Here is a 21413-nt window from a genome sequence, read left to right on the forward strand (position 1 = left end):
CAGGCAGTCTACTGCTCAGCAGTGGAATACCTTTACCTGAGTACTATACAGTACTCAATGTTAGTACCTGTACTTAAATTGAGTATTTGTATTTTTGGATACTTACTTTCACTCCACTATGTTTCAAAGACAGTCCACAACATTTCTACGAAGGGGAGAAAACAAAAAAACATATGAATTGACCGCTTTTCAAATGTAGGGGAAATAGCAGATCGATGAGTTGTGAGCTTGTCGGTCTGCATTAGTATTGTTATACTAGTATTGTTATTTCTTGAATATGTCTGTAGTAATATTTCCAGTAATTTATCTAGTATCTAGTATAATTATACTCTGACTCAAATACTGGAGTTGAGTTCTTTGTCGACCACTGCTGCTCAGAGAATCCCTATTTGAGGAGGGATTCTAGGCAAAATACAGACCTGACTTTACTTTTCCTTGTTTCGTCAGTAATAAATAGACTATGTCAAATACCGGTAGTTGACAAATGGAAGTGCAGATGTTGACTGCTGCTTGCCACTGCCAATACTTTTGTTTCCATCTGAAAAATATATACACACATTCATGTTGATTTAGATGCCTAGACACCGTAGGCCTTTATTAGAATAAGTCAATACTTTATATAAAGGAAATACTTTTATGTATATTTTACAAAATATATCATGTATGGGTTTTTCCCCCGCATAAGATAGATGCAACATATAACCTTTAATTACATTCACAGTCATGATTTGAATCTATATCTTGCGTTCATTTGCTTGGTCCAAAGAACAAGACACATGGATTATGACACATGGATAAGTATAAAGTGTGTACAGTATATGAATATACAAATGATACAATAAACACTTAACATTAGAACAGACAGACATTATTGGCACAATAAACAAAGTGAATACGAGAAACAAAGACAAAGTTTAGATATCTGAAATAAAAGCAGCCGTAGAAACTATACTTTTGACCTGTTCAAATAGCTTCTGCTCAGTATATTGGAGCCATGTGAACTCCATCTGTTTCTCATGGTTTATGGTCCTGCGTCGACTCCTCTCCAAACGAGTTGTAAACAGTATAAAATGTGTATTGGTAGCAGCTTCTTAGTTCATTCCTCCCCTGCAACATATTAAAGCATCCCTCCCTCCCATGGCTATAAAAATCACATTGCAAATCAGCTCCATGAACACCAAAAGTGCCCGCATAGAAAGTCTTCCCACCGCAGTAAATGGGTTCTTCTGTACGCAAAAACAAACTTCGCTAAAATCTCCTCTGCCGTGTATGAAATCACTCCCCACTCACTATAGAGTGCACTATAGTGATTAGGGACCACTCACTATAGAGTGCACTATAGTGATTAGGGACCACTCACTATAGAGTGCACTATAGTGATTAGGGACCACTCACTATAGAGTGCACTGTAGTGATTAGGGACCACTCACTATAGAGTGCACTATAGTGATTAGGGACCACTCACTATAGAGTGCACTATAGTGATTAGGGACCACTCACTATAGAGTGCACTATAGTGATTAGGGACCACTCACTATAGAGTGCACTATAGTGATTAGGGACCACTCACTATAGAGTGCACTATAGTGATTAGGGACCACTCACTATAGAGTGCACTATAGTGATTAGGGACCACTCTGTATTTATAGAAGAGGATCCTTGGAGGAAATCTTCTTTATTTTTTTTAAATATATCTTTTGGGCTTTCCTGTGTTTATTTGGATAGTACAGTGTATAAGGGTGACAGGAAACAGGGTGAGACTGCAGTGAGTGACACGCAGCAGAGGTCGTCAGGCCCGGGAATCGAACCCACGACTCGTCAGGCTGCATGTGGGATGCGCCAGTGACAGAGCCACTCTGTAAAAAAACGGAACCTTACGGGTCTATTTGGTTACATTTGTAAACTCTGAGTTATTCTTCAGTGTTCAGTGTGAATGAGTGAATGGTTTCGGAATTCGGACACAGCCCTAAAGTATTCTCTCTCTCTCTCTCTCTCTCTCTCTCTCTCTCTCTCTCTCTCTCTCTCTCTCTCTCTCTCTCTCTCTCTCTCTCTCTCTCTCTCTCTCTCTCTCTCTCTCTCTCTCTCTCTCTCTCTCTCTCTCTCTCTCTCTCTCTCTCTCTCTCTCTCTCTCTCTCTCTCTCTCTCTCTCTCTCTCTCTCTCTCTCTCTCTCTCTCTCTCTCTCAAAACCCCAACAGATACAAACATTCACTCTGTGAGGTGTGTCTCTAATTGCTGATGACATCCTCCCCACTTTCGTCGCTCTCCACGGTCAGCTGACGTGTCCACCACTTCTTCACCTCCGACCCCGAAGACGCCTCATCGTTGGCCGGGTTCATCTTACACACAATCGATTTGACACTGGCCCGACCTGCACCGAACACACGTAGGCACGCACACACACAAAACATGCACGCACGCACGCACGCACAGATAGACCATTGATTTACAATTATAATTACAACACAGGAGAAACAATAAACTGGTGGGCCGCACTGCCTTTACGAGGCTATGAGCACCGACTTTGAAGAGTGGAATTCTCAATAATACATCCCGATCCCGACTGACTTTGTTATTCATGTCTATATTTTGAACATGTCACGGGCTTACTAATATGTTCTACCTACCGCGGAGCTCCGACGGTGTGTTTTACCGTTGTCAACTTAGTAGTTAGTTAGTAGTAGTAATAGTAATAGAAAATAACCCAGCTAAATGGAGGAGTGACATATCCTGACATTTCCAACTACCTAGTGAATTCTCCAGATGAGTATTAATAATTAGTCTTGCAAGATGATGTTTAGATCATTTTCAACAAATACATACAAGGTATGCAACCGTGACGTATATACCGTGCGACCACTTTGACTTGAGATTTACAATGCTAGCACTTTTCACAAACTGACGAAGTATATTATAGTACATTGTGGGATGTATATTGAGATGGCATGTATGTGACATTGAAAAGGACAAATCAAACATATGGGACACTTTATTGGAACACAAAAAAAATCACTACAGCCTCAGTAATGAACCAGTGAAATTAGGGTATTTTATGATGCCTCTCATAGGGACTGCATTGACAGCTGCAGTACACCGTTGAAACGGACCAGAAGTGGGGCCACTATCTCATTTGGGGGCGTGAAATTTGTAGTCCCCGGCCGTCTATACTGTATGGGCATTCCCAGACCTGTTGTTTCAGTGCAACCTCACCCTTTGGGGCGTCTTACTGGTTTAGTTTTAGTCATAGTCTTTTGAATAAAACATTTGATGTACATTTGATTTAGTCGACTAAAATGTATTTTCGCAGGCAAATAATGCCAGATTTTTGGATCGGCTACCAAGAATAGCCGATCTACAAGCTATTTTCAGAGCGTGACACCCACGCGCAACCAAGTGTAGCGATGCGCAGGAGCTGGGATTGATCCCCAGTCTCCCACTCGCCAGATCGACGCACAACCTGTCGTGGCAGTAGGGCTGAGCCCAATTGGCAGGGCTGTTGTGGGCCGGGTCTTGGCTGGGTGCTACAATCAACCCCCCCCCCAGTCTTTGGAGCACGTCCTCGCCCTTCACACTAAACGCCGCGGACCACTGCACACGACGTCCCTCATGTCCCTCACGCAAGGATCCCCATGCTCCAAGTCCTGCCGACTACGCCAGATTGTAGCGATGCACAGGAGTGGAGATTGAACCCCAGTGTCCCACTCACCAGATCGACGCACAACCTCTCTTGCCAATAGTGGACCGTGACTTGGCTGGGTGCTACAAGCATAACTTGTCTCAGTTCTACTGAATCACTTCTCCACTAGTCCCTCTCTAACATTTTCGCCTAGCTATTATTTGTTGACGAAATTGTCAGTACCGTATATTTAGTCATAGTTTTAGCAATCATAGCACCTTAGTCGACAAAATGAAGTGTACTAAACGAAATGACTCGAGTGAGTCTCTGAAATGAACGGTCGTTCCCATCCATTACTGCAGCACTGACCTGCTGGCAGCCGCCACTGTCCCAGCTTCCTCTGTGGTCGGTCTGAGGAGTCCTGCCGGTAGCCTCCTCTGTCAGAATGCGTAGGGCTCAGCAGCTGCTGGAGGCCACTCAGCTAAACACAACGGAAGGAAGGGGGTTCACTTACACCTGCGGGTTATTATATCGTTGCTGTCGGGCAGAAACCTCATATCTCCGTTTTTTTTCTCTGTAAACTAATGTCCTACTTTGTCATACTATAAAAAACAATTATCTACAAGCTCACAATAAGTCAGTAGTTCAGGTATTTTTGCAATTTATGTTTCAAGTTAAAGTGGAAGTGGTTAAGTGTATCTGTGGATTTTATAAATATTTAAGCAATGAAAAATATTAACAGAGAGTGTGACTAAATAATAACTACATTGGATCCATTGGAACACAGGTTATTCTTTCCATTTCCTGAAAAGGTTTGGACAGGTTTCCACCCGACAGGGACAATATCACGCGCCTGCTGTACTGTACATCAAGCTGTGAGTAACTGTCTACTGGCTGTGCGTGTGTGTGTACGTGTGCGTGCACGCGTGTGTGTATGTATGTATGCTTGGCAGCATGGAGCCTTTACCTCCGGCTGAGGGGGGGTTTCCTGGTTGTTAGTGTTGTGGTCCTCGCTGGGCATGGTAGTCTCTATGCTGGGAGGGTTGAGGAGGCGACTGAGCTCCTGCTGCTGGCTCTTCTTCAGGCCTTCGATGATGCTGCACGGCTGCTGCTGTTTCTACAAGTGCATGCAAGAGGCATGCGGTGTGTGAAGAAGGTGCGTTCCGACCGAAAGATAAAATATTTGTTCGAGCAGTGTGGTTACACACATAAAGTCAATGCAAAGAAAACGCGACTTGGCGCGATGTTGCATTGAGTGGCAGGAACACAGAGTTACATCACCTCAGTGTCTTCGCTCCAGCTGGAAAATCCCAACTGAGGCTTCCCTCCACCAACGTTGATTTTCTTTGTCTTTTATCTTTCGGTGGGAACACACCTTGAGTGTTTGTCATAAGAAACCTCCAGGCTTTGGGGCCTGTGTATTATTGAATGCCTGTGTGTCATCATGTAGGATCTTGCACGTTCAGGCACTTTCCTTGTCCGTGTGACAGACGTTTGGACAGGAAACGTTTTACAAATTCAAGTTTGAGAGAACGTGTAGGAAGTGTATAGTATTGTTTCAGCATTGTCGTTTAGAGGCTCTGAACGTAACAATTTAATTGTGCAGACTACTGATTCTTGAGTCATTTTTCAAGCAGTGTGTGTGTGTGTGTGTGTGTGTGTGTGTGTGTGTGTGTATACACGTGCATGTGTCATGAGGAGATATTATGTGCAAAGTGTCACCTGTGGGGGGGTGTTTGTGTGAGGAGGCTCCTACCGTACGGATGCGCTTTAGGCACTTCTTGAGCCACATGCGAATGGTCTGTTTGGCCACCTCTTCTTCTATGGTGTACTCCAGCTGTTCCCTGGCCAGCAGCTCCTCCACCTGGAGAGACTTCCTGATGTCCACCGAGCGGTACGACAGCATACTGCGGAACGCAAAGCAACGCACAGTTAATGGATGAGTTGACGCATGTTGTCACTGTCATGCAGAAAACATATATGTCTAACATATTTACTTTTCAGGAAATTAAAAAGGAAAAAAAATCTAGGTCAGGGTGGGTATATTTTTTCAGGAGAGAGAAAAAAATGAAAAAAACGGCTGTGAATTCATTTTTTCAGGTCAAACAAAAGGATGGGGACATTTCAAAGTCGACTTTGAAATTTCAAAGTCAACTTTGAAATGGTGTGCCTAAGGGGACATTTCAAAGTCGACTTTGAAATTTCAAGAAATGAAGACAGAAGTATGCCCTTTTGGTCAAAACCATGGAGAGCTCCCTAGATTATAATATACGAGGCATTCTTCCTGAGCCGTAAACAAGGAAGTGAACGGCAGCGTGTATGCACGAAACAGCAAGGAGTATGGTGCAGAAGGAGAGGCTAACCCCTCAAAAAAAATCTGAATTTTTATTTCTTGTTTGATATCAGTAAAAAAGCGCTATGACGTATGTACACGTCCCCCGGAACCAACGGTTGGATTAGATATGACGTTACGGTTTGTACACGGTCCTATGGTCTGAATGTGTTAAAATGATAAAAACTGTGAATGCTCACCTGAGCACATCGTGGAAGGTGACATCAGCTCCATTGTGTAGTCTCTCCATCTCGTAGCACATGTGTTTGAACAACAACTTGTCCTTGTCCAGATCCACCTCTAGCCTACCTCTGAGTAGACGGAGCAGGAACTTCACTTTCGACGTTGGGATCAGACCCTGAAAAAAAGAGAGGTCATGAAAGGATCACAGGCACGAATGATTGACTCTGCTGCCCGTCTACTGTGACTTGGCCAGAAGTGAAGAAGAGATTCAACACTGCAGGACACCGCCAATTAACATTTTATTGAACCAGCAGATGAAAAGTGGCTCTGAGTGAGATTAGGGTCTTTCACGACTCCACTCATCTTTTGAGCTGTGACTGTAGGCCAGGGCCATTATGTCCTGATGATAATTATAGACGGGCGGGTGGATAAGTCGTCATTTTTCCCATTTCCTTCCATTACAACCAATTCCTTTTCACCTCTTATTTTGACTCCTTTTTAAGTCTCTAGTCTAGACCTTCCCTTTACACTAACCCAGGGGTCGGCAACCCAAGATGTTGAAAGAGCCATTTTCGACCAAAAATAAATTCAAAATCTATCTAGAGCCGCAAAGAAAAGGTACGCATTATAATGCGGCTTGCCAAGCTTTATTATCTCCCGGGTTGCAACGAAACTAGCAGAATTTAGCATGCTTTCCCTGGAAAATGTCTTTCAACGTTACTTTTTGTTGTTGTTTGATAGCTTCTCACTGCAGATTAAACATACAGGCAAAAGCCTCTGTCCACAAACTGTTAAATCCTCTGTTTTTCGTCGGCTATCTTTCTTTTTCTACAGGGTAAACATTATACATTTCCATTGATTTTTTGTAATGCTACAGGGAGCCACTAGGGGTGTGCCGCCTGTTGCAGACCCCTGCACTAACCCCTTATTTTAGACCCCCATGCAATGTCTTGTCCTGTTACACCTCTCCCCCCCCCCTCTGCTCTCACCTCTCGTTTGTCGTCGACCATGTTCCAGATGATCTGGAAGTGTCTCAGGTCATTGTAGCTCAGCAGCTGGTCCTCCTCCGTTGAGTAGAACAGAGAGAAGTTCTCCACAATGATGGCTGTCCCAACCCGGGGAAGAAAAGGACGCATAAAAACACTCTTTTAGTAGCACATACTGTAGGAATGCCAGCTGTAGTCAATTGTCGCGCAAACCATCTGGAGGCGTACTAGATGATTAGCGCTCATGTCAGACTCTGCATGAGACAGCTATAATTGTGCCATACCGGGATAAATAAAATCGCCTGGCACGATGACAAATGTGATATGAGTTAGTGGCCAGGCTAATGGTGTTCTGGATGAGAGCTCCCAATAAAGTGCTCATATTGAAATGATTTGTTCCTGCTTAAGCCATTTTGAGCGGGAACCCCTTTTGGTGGTTACATACATTACGTTATAATTTAGCTATTGAAAAATAGCAGATCACTCTGTGCTTGTAGGTCTGCTATTTTTGAAAAATTGTTAAAATGTGCCTCAAATCTTTCCGAAAATTGTCGTGATTTAGAAAACTTTTTTTTTTTTAATTTCGACGTCAGGCCTGAATTGGTTAAAAAAAAACAAAAAACATTAGGTGTAAAGTACAGTAACCCTTAGAGGGGTGAAACGGTACTGCCACGAGGCTCACATCATCCAGTTCAGTCACCTACATCAGGGGTTCTCAACGTTTTTGGCCAGGGACCCCCGGAGATGCTTTGGCAGTGTCTCGGGACCCCCGCCCCGCCCCCTCCCGACCCCCAATATAAATTGACTGCTACAATAACCTTAATAATAGAGACAATACACCATAAATAAATACTGAAACCAGATAATAATTAGGGAAGGTGTATATGTGTACTATATGTAAACTCTTTATTTCCATTTTCCAGCCATTCAGTTGCAAAAAAAATTAAATAATTTAAGGACCCCCCAAAAACATTTGGCGACCCCCAGAGGGGTCGCGACCCACGGGTTGAGAACCCATGACCTACATCAACAGACACGGTCCACATAGAAACACTGATGATCACATGCAGAATTCTTTCTTAAAGATTGTCTTGGCTCACGCCCAAAACCGACATATTTAGTGTCTCTCTCTTCCTGTCTTTCCCCTTCCTCTGCAGTGGGAGGGAGATCATAATGTCTGCATGGTCATTGCCCACAATGATAAGTGGTAATAGCAGCAGTGTTAAATTCAGTCCAGGGAGCAATGGGCAAGGCTTATTGTGCTTTATGAGCTTCTAGGGGTTTATGGCACGTTACAGCCGGAAATGAAATAAAGGTCTTACAGATGACACGGAATAGTGCCCTGTATTTGAATGGCTTTTGTGCACACACATACGCACCCACACAGTACAGTAGCATGTTTATAGATACACGCGCAAACTCACCCACGAGCAGGTTGAGCATAATGTAGGCAATGATGACGTAGAATGAGCAGAAGTAGATGAGGGACCCGGCGAAGTTCCCACAGTCCGTCTCCCAGTAGCGATGTTTATCTGGGGTGCAGAACGGTGCCTGAACCTGGGGCCATGACAGACAACCCAAACACATTTCACTTCAACGTTCTGGGCTATAATATAGTAGATAATAGTTTTTGTAAAGACTCTCGTGTGGCTGTATACAACACCACGCGTAAATTACATATGGGGCAAAGATTGCAGCCAATGCACTTTTGTGCCACATCCGTGGCAAAGCTTACAAAGTATAAAGACAATAAGTTGAACTACTCGTTTCTGTAACAGCACATATCCTGAGGCAGGATATCATCAGTTAAAAACATTAAAAATAACCTAGTGGAGTTTTCTTTTTTAACGACTAAAGTCTAAACCCTATATATTTGACTGGGGTCCCCCAGGATTCTATACTAGGCAGGTCCCCTCCTTTTCCCACTCTACACCAAGTCTCTTTTCAACAAAATGAATGTTCCCATAGTATTTTAGATAAATGTCCAATTGTTATGACATGTTGAGAATAGGGAATTTAAGGTCCATGTCGTTGGAGAATTATTTTTTATAAATTTTGTACCGTTTTGTCAACCATGTCTAATTTAAATAGTAATCAGAACAAACAAAGAGGTAGGAGCGCACACCAATAGTGGGGAGGTGTTGACCACGGGAGACAAAACTTGTAAAGGAAGGAGAGGTCGCACAGCTCGTAGTTTCGGCAAACAATATGCCTTCTTCAGGGTATGTCATACCCTGAAGAAGGCATATTGTTTGCCGAAACGTTGTACGTATAGTAATAACATAATATGATTCTTGAATCTATCTGTCACTGATGTGTCAGTGACGTATGCTCGCAGTAAATTAATGTTGTGTGGCAGACCTGCTGTCCTGTCTTACCATGCAGTCATGCATGATTTTATTCCAATCTTCCCCCGTGACAATACGGAAGAGGACAGTGATGGCCTTGCCCGCTGTAGAGAAATTAGCATGTCTGTCAATGGGGAGAAACATATACAGTACCAGGTCAGACAGTGTTATAGGAAAGATCTTTTACACAGTGATAATTAATTAGTAATTGTACAGAAAGCTATATCCTCGCTGCTAGTGTTCAAATGATGACGTATAGGCAAACTAGAACTCTGTCTGTTCGCGGCTAATCTCGCAACTCACTAGACTGATCCGATTTTGCACACTACCAGTTGGCCAAGGAAGTCATTCCACAAATTATTTGAGGGGCGCTAGCCCCTCCTATAGCCAGCTTTCTGTGTCTGTGTGTACCATGGATTTAAGGATGAAAAGTGCGGACATAAAAGTGAGGACGCAAATTGTGATTTGCCGGAATGTGATGATGTATGATGATAAGCGCCCCACACTTCACACTCGTGTGAAGTGTGGGGCGCTCGTGTGAATGGTGAGGAGCCACACCATTACTAGCCGCTGTCTTGTTGCATTGTTGGAGTGAACAGTCTAAAATTGAAAGGCATAATGTAAATCGATAACCCTACGATGGGAAAACTGCATTGGAAATCTGTCATGGGAAGCCTAATGGCTAATGCACTTCTGGGATTTAGGACTACAAACTGTAACACTATAGGCATACATCATGCGACGTGCGTTTAGGACTACAAACTGACAAACTAATAGGCAAGATTAGCAGGATTCAACTCTACTGACAACAATACCAATCACAACGTAAAAGGCAAATGTTCATGAAGGCTAAAAGAGAACTACAAACTTTAACACAGTATAGGCAAAAAGTGTAGAAGCGGTCAGGCTAACCTATTGATGTTCTCTCCGTATTTGACCGTTCCAAAGAGAACAACCCCGGCAAAAGCATAGCAGAGGAGGAGGAGGAACATGCCCACGATGATGAAGAAGCTCTTATACATGCTGACCACCACAGTCAGCAGAAGCATCTTCAATGTCACCTACATGCACAACACACACACACACGTGATTTATTGCTACAGTGCACATTGTACTTTGACACAAGATGATGGATTGAGAATGGGGTCGCTCAGGTAAAAATATACTCACGTGCTTTCCACATATTGTGAAGAATCTGAAGACAATCACACATGTACCCATCATGTAGGTGTAGGCATTCTGCGGGAGGAAAGGATACACAGAGGAGAGAGCACTCATTACACATGCCATTGGCTTGAGAGAAGCATAAGCGCAGCATCAAGATAAACGACTGATATCAACCCATAGAAAGGAACCGAACTGTCATCAGTGCCCATACCCAAGGCGGGGTTGGCGAAAGGGCCTTTCTGTGTGGCCATGCAGTAATCCTGGTCTCTAAACTACCTCCCCTTGGCCAGCCTGGGCGCCTGATGGAGGGGAAAGGAACTGGTCGGAATAACATGTTTCTTCCATGCACTACATCCGGCCCCGTCAGGTGAAAAGAAGCAGCTTGGACTACTCATGCATAGAAGGACGCATGAGGTCAGTCCGCTGCCCCCCCCAGGTTCGCAGAGGAAGTGTAGCGCCCAGGATTACATTAGATAATTGACACTGGGTGAAAAATTGGTTGCAAAATCGTGAAAAAAAAAAAAGGAACCGAATTGTAATACAACTGTGCTTGCATGATTCTGTGCAATGCTATGACATTCTTTATTTTTAGAATTCTAATGGGAATAGAGTCATCTTAATATTATTTGTTACTTCTTACTTTCATTTGTTATATATTATGTTTAAATGGATCTTTCTATGTCAATTGTCCATCGACTTCCGTTAGGCTTTCTCTGATGTGAATATTCATTATCTAGAGTGAGTAACACCATCCCCCTGAGCCCCTCTTGGCTGCATGCACAAGATCAGGTGAGCCAATCATTACGACTGGCACTATTTCAACGTACTGTATACTGTACGATTCAACAGTTCATAGGACGCACATTCTCTGGTGCCAGTTCCTCCCCACCCACACAGGAGCAGGTATTCTGAATTCATTTGTTCCTGTTGAATGCTTTGCGTGGGCCGCAGAAACATTTAGCTGGCATTGTAAATAAACAACTTGCAGCACTTCAGATGAAGATTTAATCTTTGGGAAATAAAGAAAGACAAAGTGGATGCCGACTCAATCAGAATTGACCAAAGCATTCAAATTAGGGTGAAGAGGGTCAAATAACTTGTTTTGTTTCAGTGAATATGATTGATTCTGGTTGTCTATTATTGTATTCATCATCGATATTGTATTCATCATCGAACTACTTCCCTCTGGTAGACGGTACAAACTAAGTACCAAAAGCTAACCGTAACATTTTTAAAAATTCCTTCATACCAAATGCCATCAAGGCACTAAATGATACCATGTCTCGCTAGATTTCTTTTCCCCCAATGTATTTGCCACTGTTGTCCTGCACTTTCTTTTGCCATGAGAAAATAATTGTGTTAAGTGTTGTTGCTGTTGTTGTAACAGTTTGTTTTTTACTGTTGAGACCGAAGACAAATTTCCACATGTGGACAATAAATTAAACTAACTAACTAACTAACTAACCATTAAGGCAAAGTGCAGCACTATCCAGATGACTCCCAGTACTGTGACCAGCAGGTCGTAGCGATTCCGTCGACTCTGCCAGTATCCAGCTGGAGACATGGCTATGAACTTCATGGTCACCTACAGTAGGTGGGGAAAGCAGCAGTGATCACCATCAGAAAAGCAGGCATCTATACAGTACATCCAGAAGAATATTTCCAAACCCAGGTGGGTGTTTGAGAACCCATTTTGGGCGGGAACCCCTTTTGGTGTTAGCATTATGTTATGCTTTAGCTATTGAAAAATAGCAGATCTACAAGCTCATAGCGCGCCACCGAGTGGCGCGCTACGAGCTTGTAGGTCTGCTATTTTTGAAAAATCAAAGAACGACTGACATAGAAACATAGCTTTTTCAGAAAACTGTCAGGATGTAGAAGACATTTTTAGAATCTGATCTCAGGTCAAAATGGGTTAAGGTCGCCTTCACACCAGGATGCTATACTGCGATTAAAACGAATCCTGCTGCGTATTAGTCGCAAAGTGCGCTGGCAGGTGTGACTGTGAAGGCTCATTCGAATTCTGCTGCGGATCAAACAATCCCATTCTGGTTGGCCAAAAAGCCGGGGGTTTCGCTTCGCTTCCTGACTTCGATTCACTGCAGGTGTATGTGAATGCAATTTATCATTTTAACACCATAGATTTCACTGTGTAGTTTATGAATTGAACACATTGATAAAGTTCCCTGCTGCGGGTTGACACAGCACAGTGTGACCGCATTACCGCAAACATGGCAAATAAAAAATGCAAGAATGATGCAACTTCACCCCCCCCAGTCTACCAAAGTACAGGTGAGAATGCGTCCTAAGACCTAAAGGGCAGTATTATGCGTGTCTTAAGTACCAGGTCTTATTACTTAACTTAAAACCTGGAGGCGTGGTCAATGCTGTTTGGCCACTCAGAATAGCCAAATGGCATTGATCACGCCTACAGGTCTTAAATTAAAATTTAAAATGACACGGATGCTATTTCCTGGTCTTAATGGGTTAAGTTGAGTAAAGACAAGGAAATGGGCTTACCTCCAACACAAAGATTAAGGTGAAGACAACTGACATGGTGGCTAAAGGAACCGTCTCTGCATGTTTCTTCTCCGCATCCCACTGGAGAAGACATGCATGCACACAGGCTGGAACATCAGTAGGAACACGACGGTGGGACAACGTGATGTATTCAATAGGGATCAGAGTTGTGTACCTTGACAGACAGCAGTACAGACTGGGCCAGCACCAGCACAGCGATGCCCCGCTTGAAGAAGGGGTGCTGGGTGATGTCATACATCTTGGCCCGGAAACCCCCAGTTTCTATCAGTGATACAAGGAACCATCTTAAAATAAAGGCCTAAGTAATATTTTCAAGTATTAAAAAAAAAACAGAATAAACTGAACCAAATGATATTTGATAATCATTTCACACAAAAAGGTTATGCCAATACAACATATGCACATGCACGCGCGCACACGCACACACAAAATATGTACTGTGTACATACGTACACACACACACACACTGTATAGTGTCCCCTTTAGTATCGCAAATTATTCAGGCAATTCATTCTGCCAATGAATTTTTTATTAAGAAGGCAGACTAGGCCTGGGCCATGGCTCAGTGGTCCAGGCACCTTGGCTGGCAATCCAGTCTGGCAGTGTGCCGCGGGTTCGACTCCCGATCCCGACGGCCTTCACTGCATGTCTTCCCCCCCCATCTCTCTCCCCATTTCCTGTCAGCCTACTGTCTGTCCCTCCATAAAAAAAATACAGGCGAAAGCCACAAAAAAATAAAAAGACTAATACATGGTTTTCTGCCAAGGAATTTAAAATGGTCCAAACAGCCATTCAAAACAAGGACAATAGCTCTGGGAACATGTTTCTTCAGTGATAATTCATCATGACTTTATGAGCCAAACACACAGTACCTGGTTTTCCCCTTACGTAAGGGCATTTCCCCTGAAAGGACCACTAGCAATTGTCACATTTTACTGCCGCCGATAACATTGCAGTTTTATGGGGACATTATCTTCTCCCAACGACATCTTCAATGGACATTTAAGCCACTGCACATGCAGTATGTGGCACGATTATGCCTTGAATGCAGACCGAAAGATGTTTCCCTTTGCAACACAGCACAAAACAACTACATCCGACTGAACATTAAAGATGTTTCCCTTTGCAACACAGCACAAAACAACTACATCCGACTGAACATTAAAGATGTTTCCCTTTGCAACACAGCACAAAACAACTACATCCGACTGAACATTAAAGATGTTTCCCTTTGCAACACAGCACAAAACAACTACATGCGACTGAACATTAAAGATGTTTCCCTTTGCAACAGCACAAAACAACTACATCCGACTGAACATTGAAAGATGTTTCCCTTTGCAACACAGCACAAAACAACTACATCCGACTGAACATTAAAGATGTTTCCCTTTGCAACACAGCACAAAACAACTACATCCGACTGAACATTTCAAAACCAAAATCAATATCCAATACTGGAACTCGAGAGCTCCGTCGTTTATAATATCATGCACGTCTCATGTTGTGATGAGAGCCAGTTCTGTGCTGCGATGATTTGCCAGCAGCGATTGGGTGATTGAGTGATGTGGGCTGCTGGATGTGGATCAGTCAGGTTGATAGTACTGTATAGTTATGGTTATCAGCTGACTAAGGCACATTGGTTTTCTGTTAGTTCTGTACCAACTGGCCGTGTTCCACCTTACTGCCATACCTGACTGGGACTCCTCCAGCTCTACTCAACTGCTCCAGTGGTAGGTGGAAAGAACGAAAATGGTATCAAGGTATTCTCTTTTTTGTATTTATTTTATTTATAGTATAACTTATAGTAACTCCCCACACACTTGTATGTATACTATTGTCACTGATCTTTTATTCATTGTTTCCACCTACTGGTTCACCTGCCAGTAAGGAGCTTCTGATGCAGCGTGAGCCGGAGAGCACTCCTCGTTCAATAATAATGGTGACCAAGCTGCAAGTGCAGGCACTGCAGAGGACTGGAACCCACAGTTCCCGCGGTGTAGAACAGGGCCATTACCCCTGTGCCACCCAAGCACCTGTATCAACTTATTTCCTAACACTGAAACATGATTGATGTAATGCTACAAACCGAGAAGGTCCTATCAAAGTATCCTTGGTGCACAGTGTTCATTTGGTGTCACTCGATAAACTCTGTGAATAAAATGCCATGGGAGGATCGTGGCATGCATGCACAAATCACTGTCTGAGCTATTCACGTTGCCACCTGTCCTTCTATTCAGACATTCTTTCTTTATTGCTGTCAGGCATTGTGTAATTTAATGTGTACGATGAACCCACTGCTGTCAATTAATCTGCCCGCTCTACCCAAAGAAGAAACAGGCCTCATCAAATGGCGCTTAATCACGGCATGCACGTGCTGCTTAACTGTGTGCAAATACACACGTGTACATCCATGCACAAATGCCCACCTTCCCACCCAGGCATACAAAGGCAATGCATGATTAATCGAGAAACAGAGCAAAGACTTTCAGTGCTTTAGGGCAAAAAGTAATTGTCATAATCATTCATTTCTGCTGCTGTAATGGAGGCCATTAGACTTGCAGACTGCATTCAGAATTCTGCATGTTACAAATACCACAAGTACCTCGGAACTCAGTGCCAACTGCATAGGTGGGCTTGTTGTGTGTGTGCGTGTGTGTGTGTGTGTGTGAATCCAAATAAGATACTTCAAATGATCAGACCTGGGCGCGGGGGCAGATGGAGAGGCTGGGCTATCTTCAACCGGCTCTTCAGATCCTCCCACCTCCGCTGGTCCACCGTAAGCAGAGCGGTTCCCTGTAATAAACAATAAACAATACATCAATGACCCACGCCGACTCTAAAAACACAGGCCATTCACGTCTTTGAGACATCTGTGGGATCGGAACCTTGTTCTCATTGAAGTTAGCGATGACGACGCCCACGAACAGCGTGAGTCCGATCATACAGCCAAGGAACACAAAGACGTGGATGTAGATGCCGTGGATCTGCAGACACACACAGATGGAGACAAGGTCGCATTTGAATAACACAGCAATCTCGCCGGCAGACGGTATGAGTCAGTAATGAAAAAACGAAAGAGAACAGATTGATGGAGAGATAGGGCCAATGCTTGGTACCGGTCCAACGCGGTGAATGATGACGTCTCGGACTTCCACCCAGCCTTTGAGTGACAGCACCTCGAACAGAGCCAGCATGGCGTTTCCCACGTTGTCGAAGTTAAAGTTACGGGGGTTGGCCCTGGCATGGGGGACAGCATGGGAACACAAATCATTAAGCTGTTTTACAAAAGGGGAATGTCAACTGTAATGTCAAAATAGATTGGTCACAAAAACAAAAAGAATGAGGACATCAATCTTTACCAGACTCGTGGTACCCAGAAGCCTGGCTTCTTCTCCCCGGGCTTGAGTTTCAGGTTGAGGTTTTTGGAAACACTGACGTTGATTCTGAATATACCGTGGCAATCCTTCTACAAGAATTGGAAAAAAAGGTAGTGAGATGCACATCCTTGTGGTACAAGACAGGTATACGTTTTAAAGGAGCATTCAGTGATTTCACTTCATTCAAATATCACTTATTTTTTCTTTTTTTTTGGATAATCCTCCCTACTATATAGTGTGCTGACCATATAAGGAGTTCCTCCCTGTCCCCAGTGAGCCACTGGGGTCAAAAAACCCTAGTTTCAGTTTTGGTGGCGGGTGGCAAAGCCTTCATCCAATCAGGATGAGAGGGGCCTTCCTCCAATCATGATCGAGTGGGGGCACATGCTGTTGGCCTGTTGCACTTCCCCCCACTGTAGAGCGTGTGCATGTGCACATTTTGTTACCGGGGCGGACCGGGTGGTTGTCCAAATCACCCAAATCACTGAATGCTCCTTTAAAGAAAATAATGAGTCCGCACAGACAGCTTAAAGTTAAAAAACAAAACAAAAATCAACTGGCGCAATGCAATGCAAAGGCACAAACAACAGACGTTAACGAGGCTCATTGGATTATTGATCTTACTTGGCACAAACACCAGAATGGCATGGCTCATTGGATCATTGATCTTACATGGAGACACCCCCCCCCCAGTGACTGTAATTCTACAGCCACTTTCCCCACTTCTACTGTACCCGTTCGGTGATGTGGGGGTCATTGCACTTGGCGAGCTTTCCAGCAAACAGTTGAACTCCAAAGCTTGCAAACACCAGCATCAGCGTGAGGAGCAGAATGGAGACCTGTGTGTGACATAGGAGATCGACTGAGAGTTAAAGGCAAACAGGGATTTCCCTCACAGTTCATTCTTCACATGGTCCACAGCGGGACGCCCGGAATGCCTTGGCCTGAACGGAGGCAAGGGGAATCCCAGACACATCTGGGGGAAAGTCAGCAATCACTGCATTAACCAGTGAATCTCAGGCTCTACATCTCAGCTCCAGAATGTAAATTTAAAGTTATAATGAGTGAGTGAGTGTATCACTCTATTTATTATTGTAATTTATTACACGGCTTGGTTGAATGCTTGATTCTGATCAAATTCAGCGGGGTGTTATTTCTGGATAATGACCTCTCCGCTCTATAATTATGGATAATCAACACCAGCTTTGATCAAGTGCCTGCGTCAGAGCACTCGGCTCATATCAATCCGCACTTCCGCATCAGCGCCGAAAAAGTGGTACAGGCCCGGTACAACTTTTAAAAAGAACTAAAGGACATATTTTGTATGCTAAATAGCCTAAATAAAGCCCATGTTACTTATAGCCCTTTTGTGTCAACTGTCTATTTAATATTTTATGTAAGTAGCAGTGTAATAAGTGGGATATGTCTGTCTAGCCAGTGGTCATTGTTGGGATATAATTCACCTTCAGGGTGATTAACCACGTCCGCTTCGTGTCGGTGGTTAATCACCCGGTGAATCGGTGAATTATCTCCCAACAATGACCAGCTATCCAGACATTATCCCTTACGTATTTGCTATACATTCTATGTTGTATAGTATTCTATGTCCATGGCACCCCCTGTTGAACACAGCCATCAGACAAGGTTGTCTCTTCAAACCATGTGACTTCCATTGAAAATGAATTGGAGCTGTTCTCTCCCTCTCTCCCCCCAGAACAGACACGAGACACATGTTTGTGAGTGCAGCCTCAGTTGACATACTAAGACACAGCAGACATCAATCATGGAAAAAGGAAATAACAACTGCTCCAATTTGAATTGCTTCCTAGAATAGCCGATACTGCAGTACCTTAATTGCTAACTGTTTGGCCCTCCTTTTAGAGAGGCAGGCTTCTCACAACCAACTTGTGCACGTGCCCTAGGCCAGGGGTTCTCAACGTTTTTGGCCGGGGACCCCCGGAAATGCTTTGGCAATGTCTCGGGACCCCGCCCCGCCCCCTCCCGACCCCCAATATAAATTGACTGCTACAATAACCTTAATAATAGAGACAATACACCATAAATAAATACTGAAACCAGATATAATCATTAGGGAAGGTGTATGCATGTACTACATGTGTACTATATGTAAACTCTTCATTTCCATTCAGTTGCAAAAAAAAGTTTAAAAAAAAGTATTCTTTTTTTTTTTTTTTTTTTAATAATTTGGGGAGCCCCCAGAATAATTTGGCGACCCCCCGAGGGGTCGCGACCCACGGGTTGAGAACCCCTGCCCTAGGCTACCAAAGATAAGAACTGAAAGTTTACATCTGTAGCCTAACTGTGAGATATGGTCTGCTCTTGCTGGTGATAGTTAGCACTTTGGTTAGAAAGCCTTCCTCAAGAATGAACACCTCCCTATGGTTTTCATGAACAACAATGACATCAGGGGTGTTAGCTGTAATCTTAGAGAACACAGGATCATCATTACACACGCTACACATATGCTTGGCTTCACAGTAGAATGCAAGTCCACTGACTGACGGGCCGAAAGAGTGTTTCACTGTGTGCTTCCATTTGTTCAGAGAAGGGCACTGACCAGGAAGATCTCCTTGAAGCCCTTGAGGACCTCTCGCACCACCTTCCTCATTTGGGGGACCAGCTTGAAGATCCGCAGCGGTCGCAGGCAGCGCAGCATCATCAGCAGCTGAGCCCCCGACTCTGGCGGGACGTTGGCAGGCAGCCAGCACAGGAAGATCAGGCTCACCTACAGGATAGCCAAAGGTAAAGAAGACGTGATGGGACGGTGAAAATAATGAGTAATAAAATCCCAATGTCCCTTTAACCCATTTTGACCTGAGATCAGATTCTAAAAATGTCTTCTATATCCTGAAAGTTTTCTGAAAAAGCTGTTTCTATGTCAGTCGTTCTTCGATTTTTCAAAAATAGCAGATCTACAAGCTCATAGCGCGCCACTCGGTGGCGCGCTATGAGCTTGTAGATCTGCTATTTTTCAATAGCTAAAGCATAACATAATGCTAACACCAAAACGGGTTCCCGCCCAGAATGGGTTAACCTGTACCGTAAATATGTAGTATGTATTTGGTGCTAAAGTCTACCTTTAATTAAATTTGCTCACGTTGGCAGACTAGAAATAGCCTCATCAAACCAATATCTGCCAAACAAAAACTAAATCAAACAGATGCGGGCGGCTCTGTTCTTTTTGCAGTGCCACTGCGACACACGCTCTAAACTACACCCGGGGGAGCTGCCATGCATCTCTCATCCCGAGGCTAGACAGCAAGATGCCAGCTCAGGCTCAAATCCCTGTTTGAATCGTCTATATGCAAATAACAATCACGCACGGGAAAATGGGGTTATTTTGGAAGGAGCTGCTGATGCAGAGGAAACGCTGGCATAACACAAACAATGAGAGCGATGCGTCTGAACCAAATTAAGTTGTTTACAGTCATTAAAAGGGGATCTTTATGAGCTTTGCAACAACGCACTCATTATCCCGCAAATGTAATCAAGCAGCGCTCTTGTATTCCATGTCTGATATGCCTTAGGAGACTGTCCATAGTGTATTTAGTAAAAAAAAAAGCCTAAGATCAAAGCACTCTCACTCTCTAAACAATTCATTACACATTACGGCACTGTTGTGACGAAAAGAGAGTTGAGCCAGAAGGCAAAGCTCTCAGTCTACCGAGCAATCTTCGTTCCTACTCTCACCTATGGTCATGAAGTGTGGGTCATGACCGAAAGAATAAGGTCGCGAATACAAGGGTGGCTGGCATCTCCCTTAGAGATAGGGTGAGAAGTTCAGTCACACGAGAGAGACTCGGAGTAGAACCGCTGCTCCTTCGCCTGGAAAGGAGCCAGCTGAGGTGGTTCGGGCATCTGGTTAGGATGCCTCTCGGGCGTCTCCCTAGGGAGGTCCTCGACGCACGTCCCACTGGGAGGAGACCCCAGGGCAGACCAAGGCGCAGTTGGAGGAAACGCATCGACTCACTGGCCTTGGAACGTCTCGGAATCCCCCAGGAGGAAGTCACTAATGTTGCTCTGGAGAGGGAAGTCTGGAGCACTCTGGTGGAGCTGTTGCCCCCGCGACCCGACTACGGATAAGCGGTTGAAGATGGATGGATGGATGGATTACATTTCAGAAGCCGCAGCCTGCATGCTTCACGTTCCTGTTTCCACTGCAGTAGGATGTGGATAACTCACCAGGTAGATGAAGATGTCCATGACTCCTCCAAAGTCTCTGATGACCGCCGTAGGGGTGAAGAACAGACCGTCGGCCATTATCTTTAGATTCAGCTCGATGCTCATGAAGATCACAAACACGTACTCTCCGATCTGTAAACATACAAGGCATCGTTCATAATTTCATGGTGATGGCTAATGGGACATTCTTAAGGTTCAAGGTTTCTTTATTTTGTCTCCCGAGGGAGACATTTTGTCTTGGACCCCAAGGACCCGCGCTGCAGCATACAGATACAGATACAATACAATACACAATACAAGACAACAAAGGCACACAGTGACCCGTACAACATTAAAAAAACCACACACCACCATACCTAGTGCAAAAGAGGAAGAACATCACCTCAAAACCTTCGACCTTCGCTCCTATGCCACCAAAATGTGGAACGCCCTACCAACAGTCATTAAGACATGCGAATCCCTTGACTCCTTCAAAACCGCTCTCAAAGGGCACCTACGGATGGCTGCAATTCGAAACTGTCCCCCGTAAAATCTGAATCCCCCCCCCCCTTTTTCCCTCACTGTATATGTTTCTTTTCCCTTTTTACCTCCATTATGATGAATTCCTGTTCTGTTCTTTGTCTATATAGAAGTGTCTATTTGTACGTCTCTAAATGTTT

At 44.1% G+C, this 21413-nt stretch overlaps 1 protein-coding gene across 5 annotated transcripts in view; it reads right to left on the reverse strand.

Moving 5' to 3' along the window:
• Nucleotides 1–564: 564 nt before the first annotated feature.
• The window catches only part of nalcn (sodium leak channel, non-selective), a 127520-nt gene continuing 106671 nt past the window's right edge, over nucleotides 565–21413 (reverse strand). For 3 of the 5 annotated variants that reach the window (XM_079517969.1, XM_079517972.1, XM_079517968.1), the window contains 21 exons: nucleotides 20755–20886; nucleotides 19130–19297; nucleotides 17286–17390; nucleotides 16534–16640; nucleotides 16291–16411; nucleotides 16060–16158; nucleotides 15874–15967; nucleotides 13326–13432; nucleotides 13151–13231; nucleotides 12096–12215; nucleotides 10634–10702; nucleotides 10376–10524; nucleotides 9494–9587; nucleotides 8540–8672; nucleotides 7119–7234; nucleotides 6147–6304; nucleotides 5371–5521; nucleotides 4582–4731; nucleotides 3984–4095; nucleotides 2189–2369; nucleotides 565–2020 (listed from right to left, as the gene is read on the reverse strand). In XM_079517969.1, the coding sequence (XP_079374095.1) occupies nucleotides 2227–2369; nucleotides 3984–4095; nucleotides 4582–4731; nucleotides 5371–5521; nucleotides 6147–6304; nucleotides 7119–7234; nucleotides 8540–8672; nucleotides 9494–9587; nucleotides 10376–10524; nucleotides 10634–10702; nucleotides 12096–12215; nucleotides 13151–13231; nucleotides 13326–13432; nucleotides 15874–15967; nucleotides 16060–16158; nucleotides 16291–16411; nucleotides 16534–16640; nucleotides 17286–17390; nucleotides 19130–19297; nucleotides 20755–20886 (2409 nt within the window). In that variant the 3' untranslated portion in view covers nucleotides 565–2020; nucleotides 2189–2226. The remainder of the gene's footprint in view (nucleotides 2021–2188; nucleotides 2370–3983; nucleotides 4096–4581; nucleotides 4732–5370; nucleotides 5522–6146; nucleotides 6305–7118; nucleotides 7235–8539; nucleotides 8673–9493; nucleotides 9588–10375; nucleotides 10525–10633; nucleotides 10703–12095; nucleotides 12216–13150; nucleotides 13232–13325; nucleotides 13433–15873; nucleotides 15968–16059; nucleotides 16159–16290; nucleotides 16412–16533; nucleotides 16641–17285; nucleotides 17391–19129; nucleotides 19298–20754; nucleotides 20887–21413) is intronic. The other 2 variants (XM_079517971.1, XM_079517970.1) reach the window with 2 other exon arrangements.

This window comes from Electrona antarctica (genome assembly GCF_951216825.1).
Source record: "Electrona antarctica genome assembly, chromosome: 13".
In the NCBI taxonomy this organism is placed as follows: domain Eukaryota; kingdom Metazoa; phylum Chordata; class Actinopteri; order Myctophiformes; family Myctophidae; genus Electrona; species Electrona antarctica.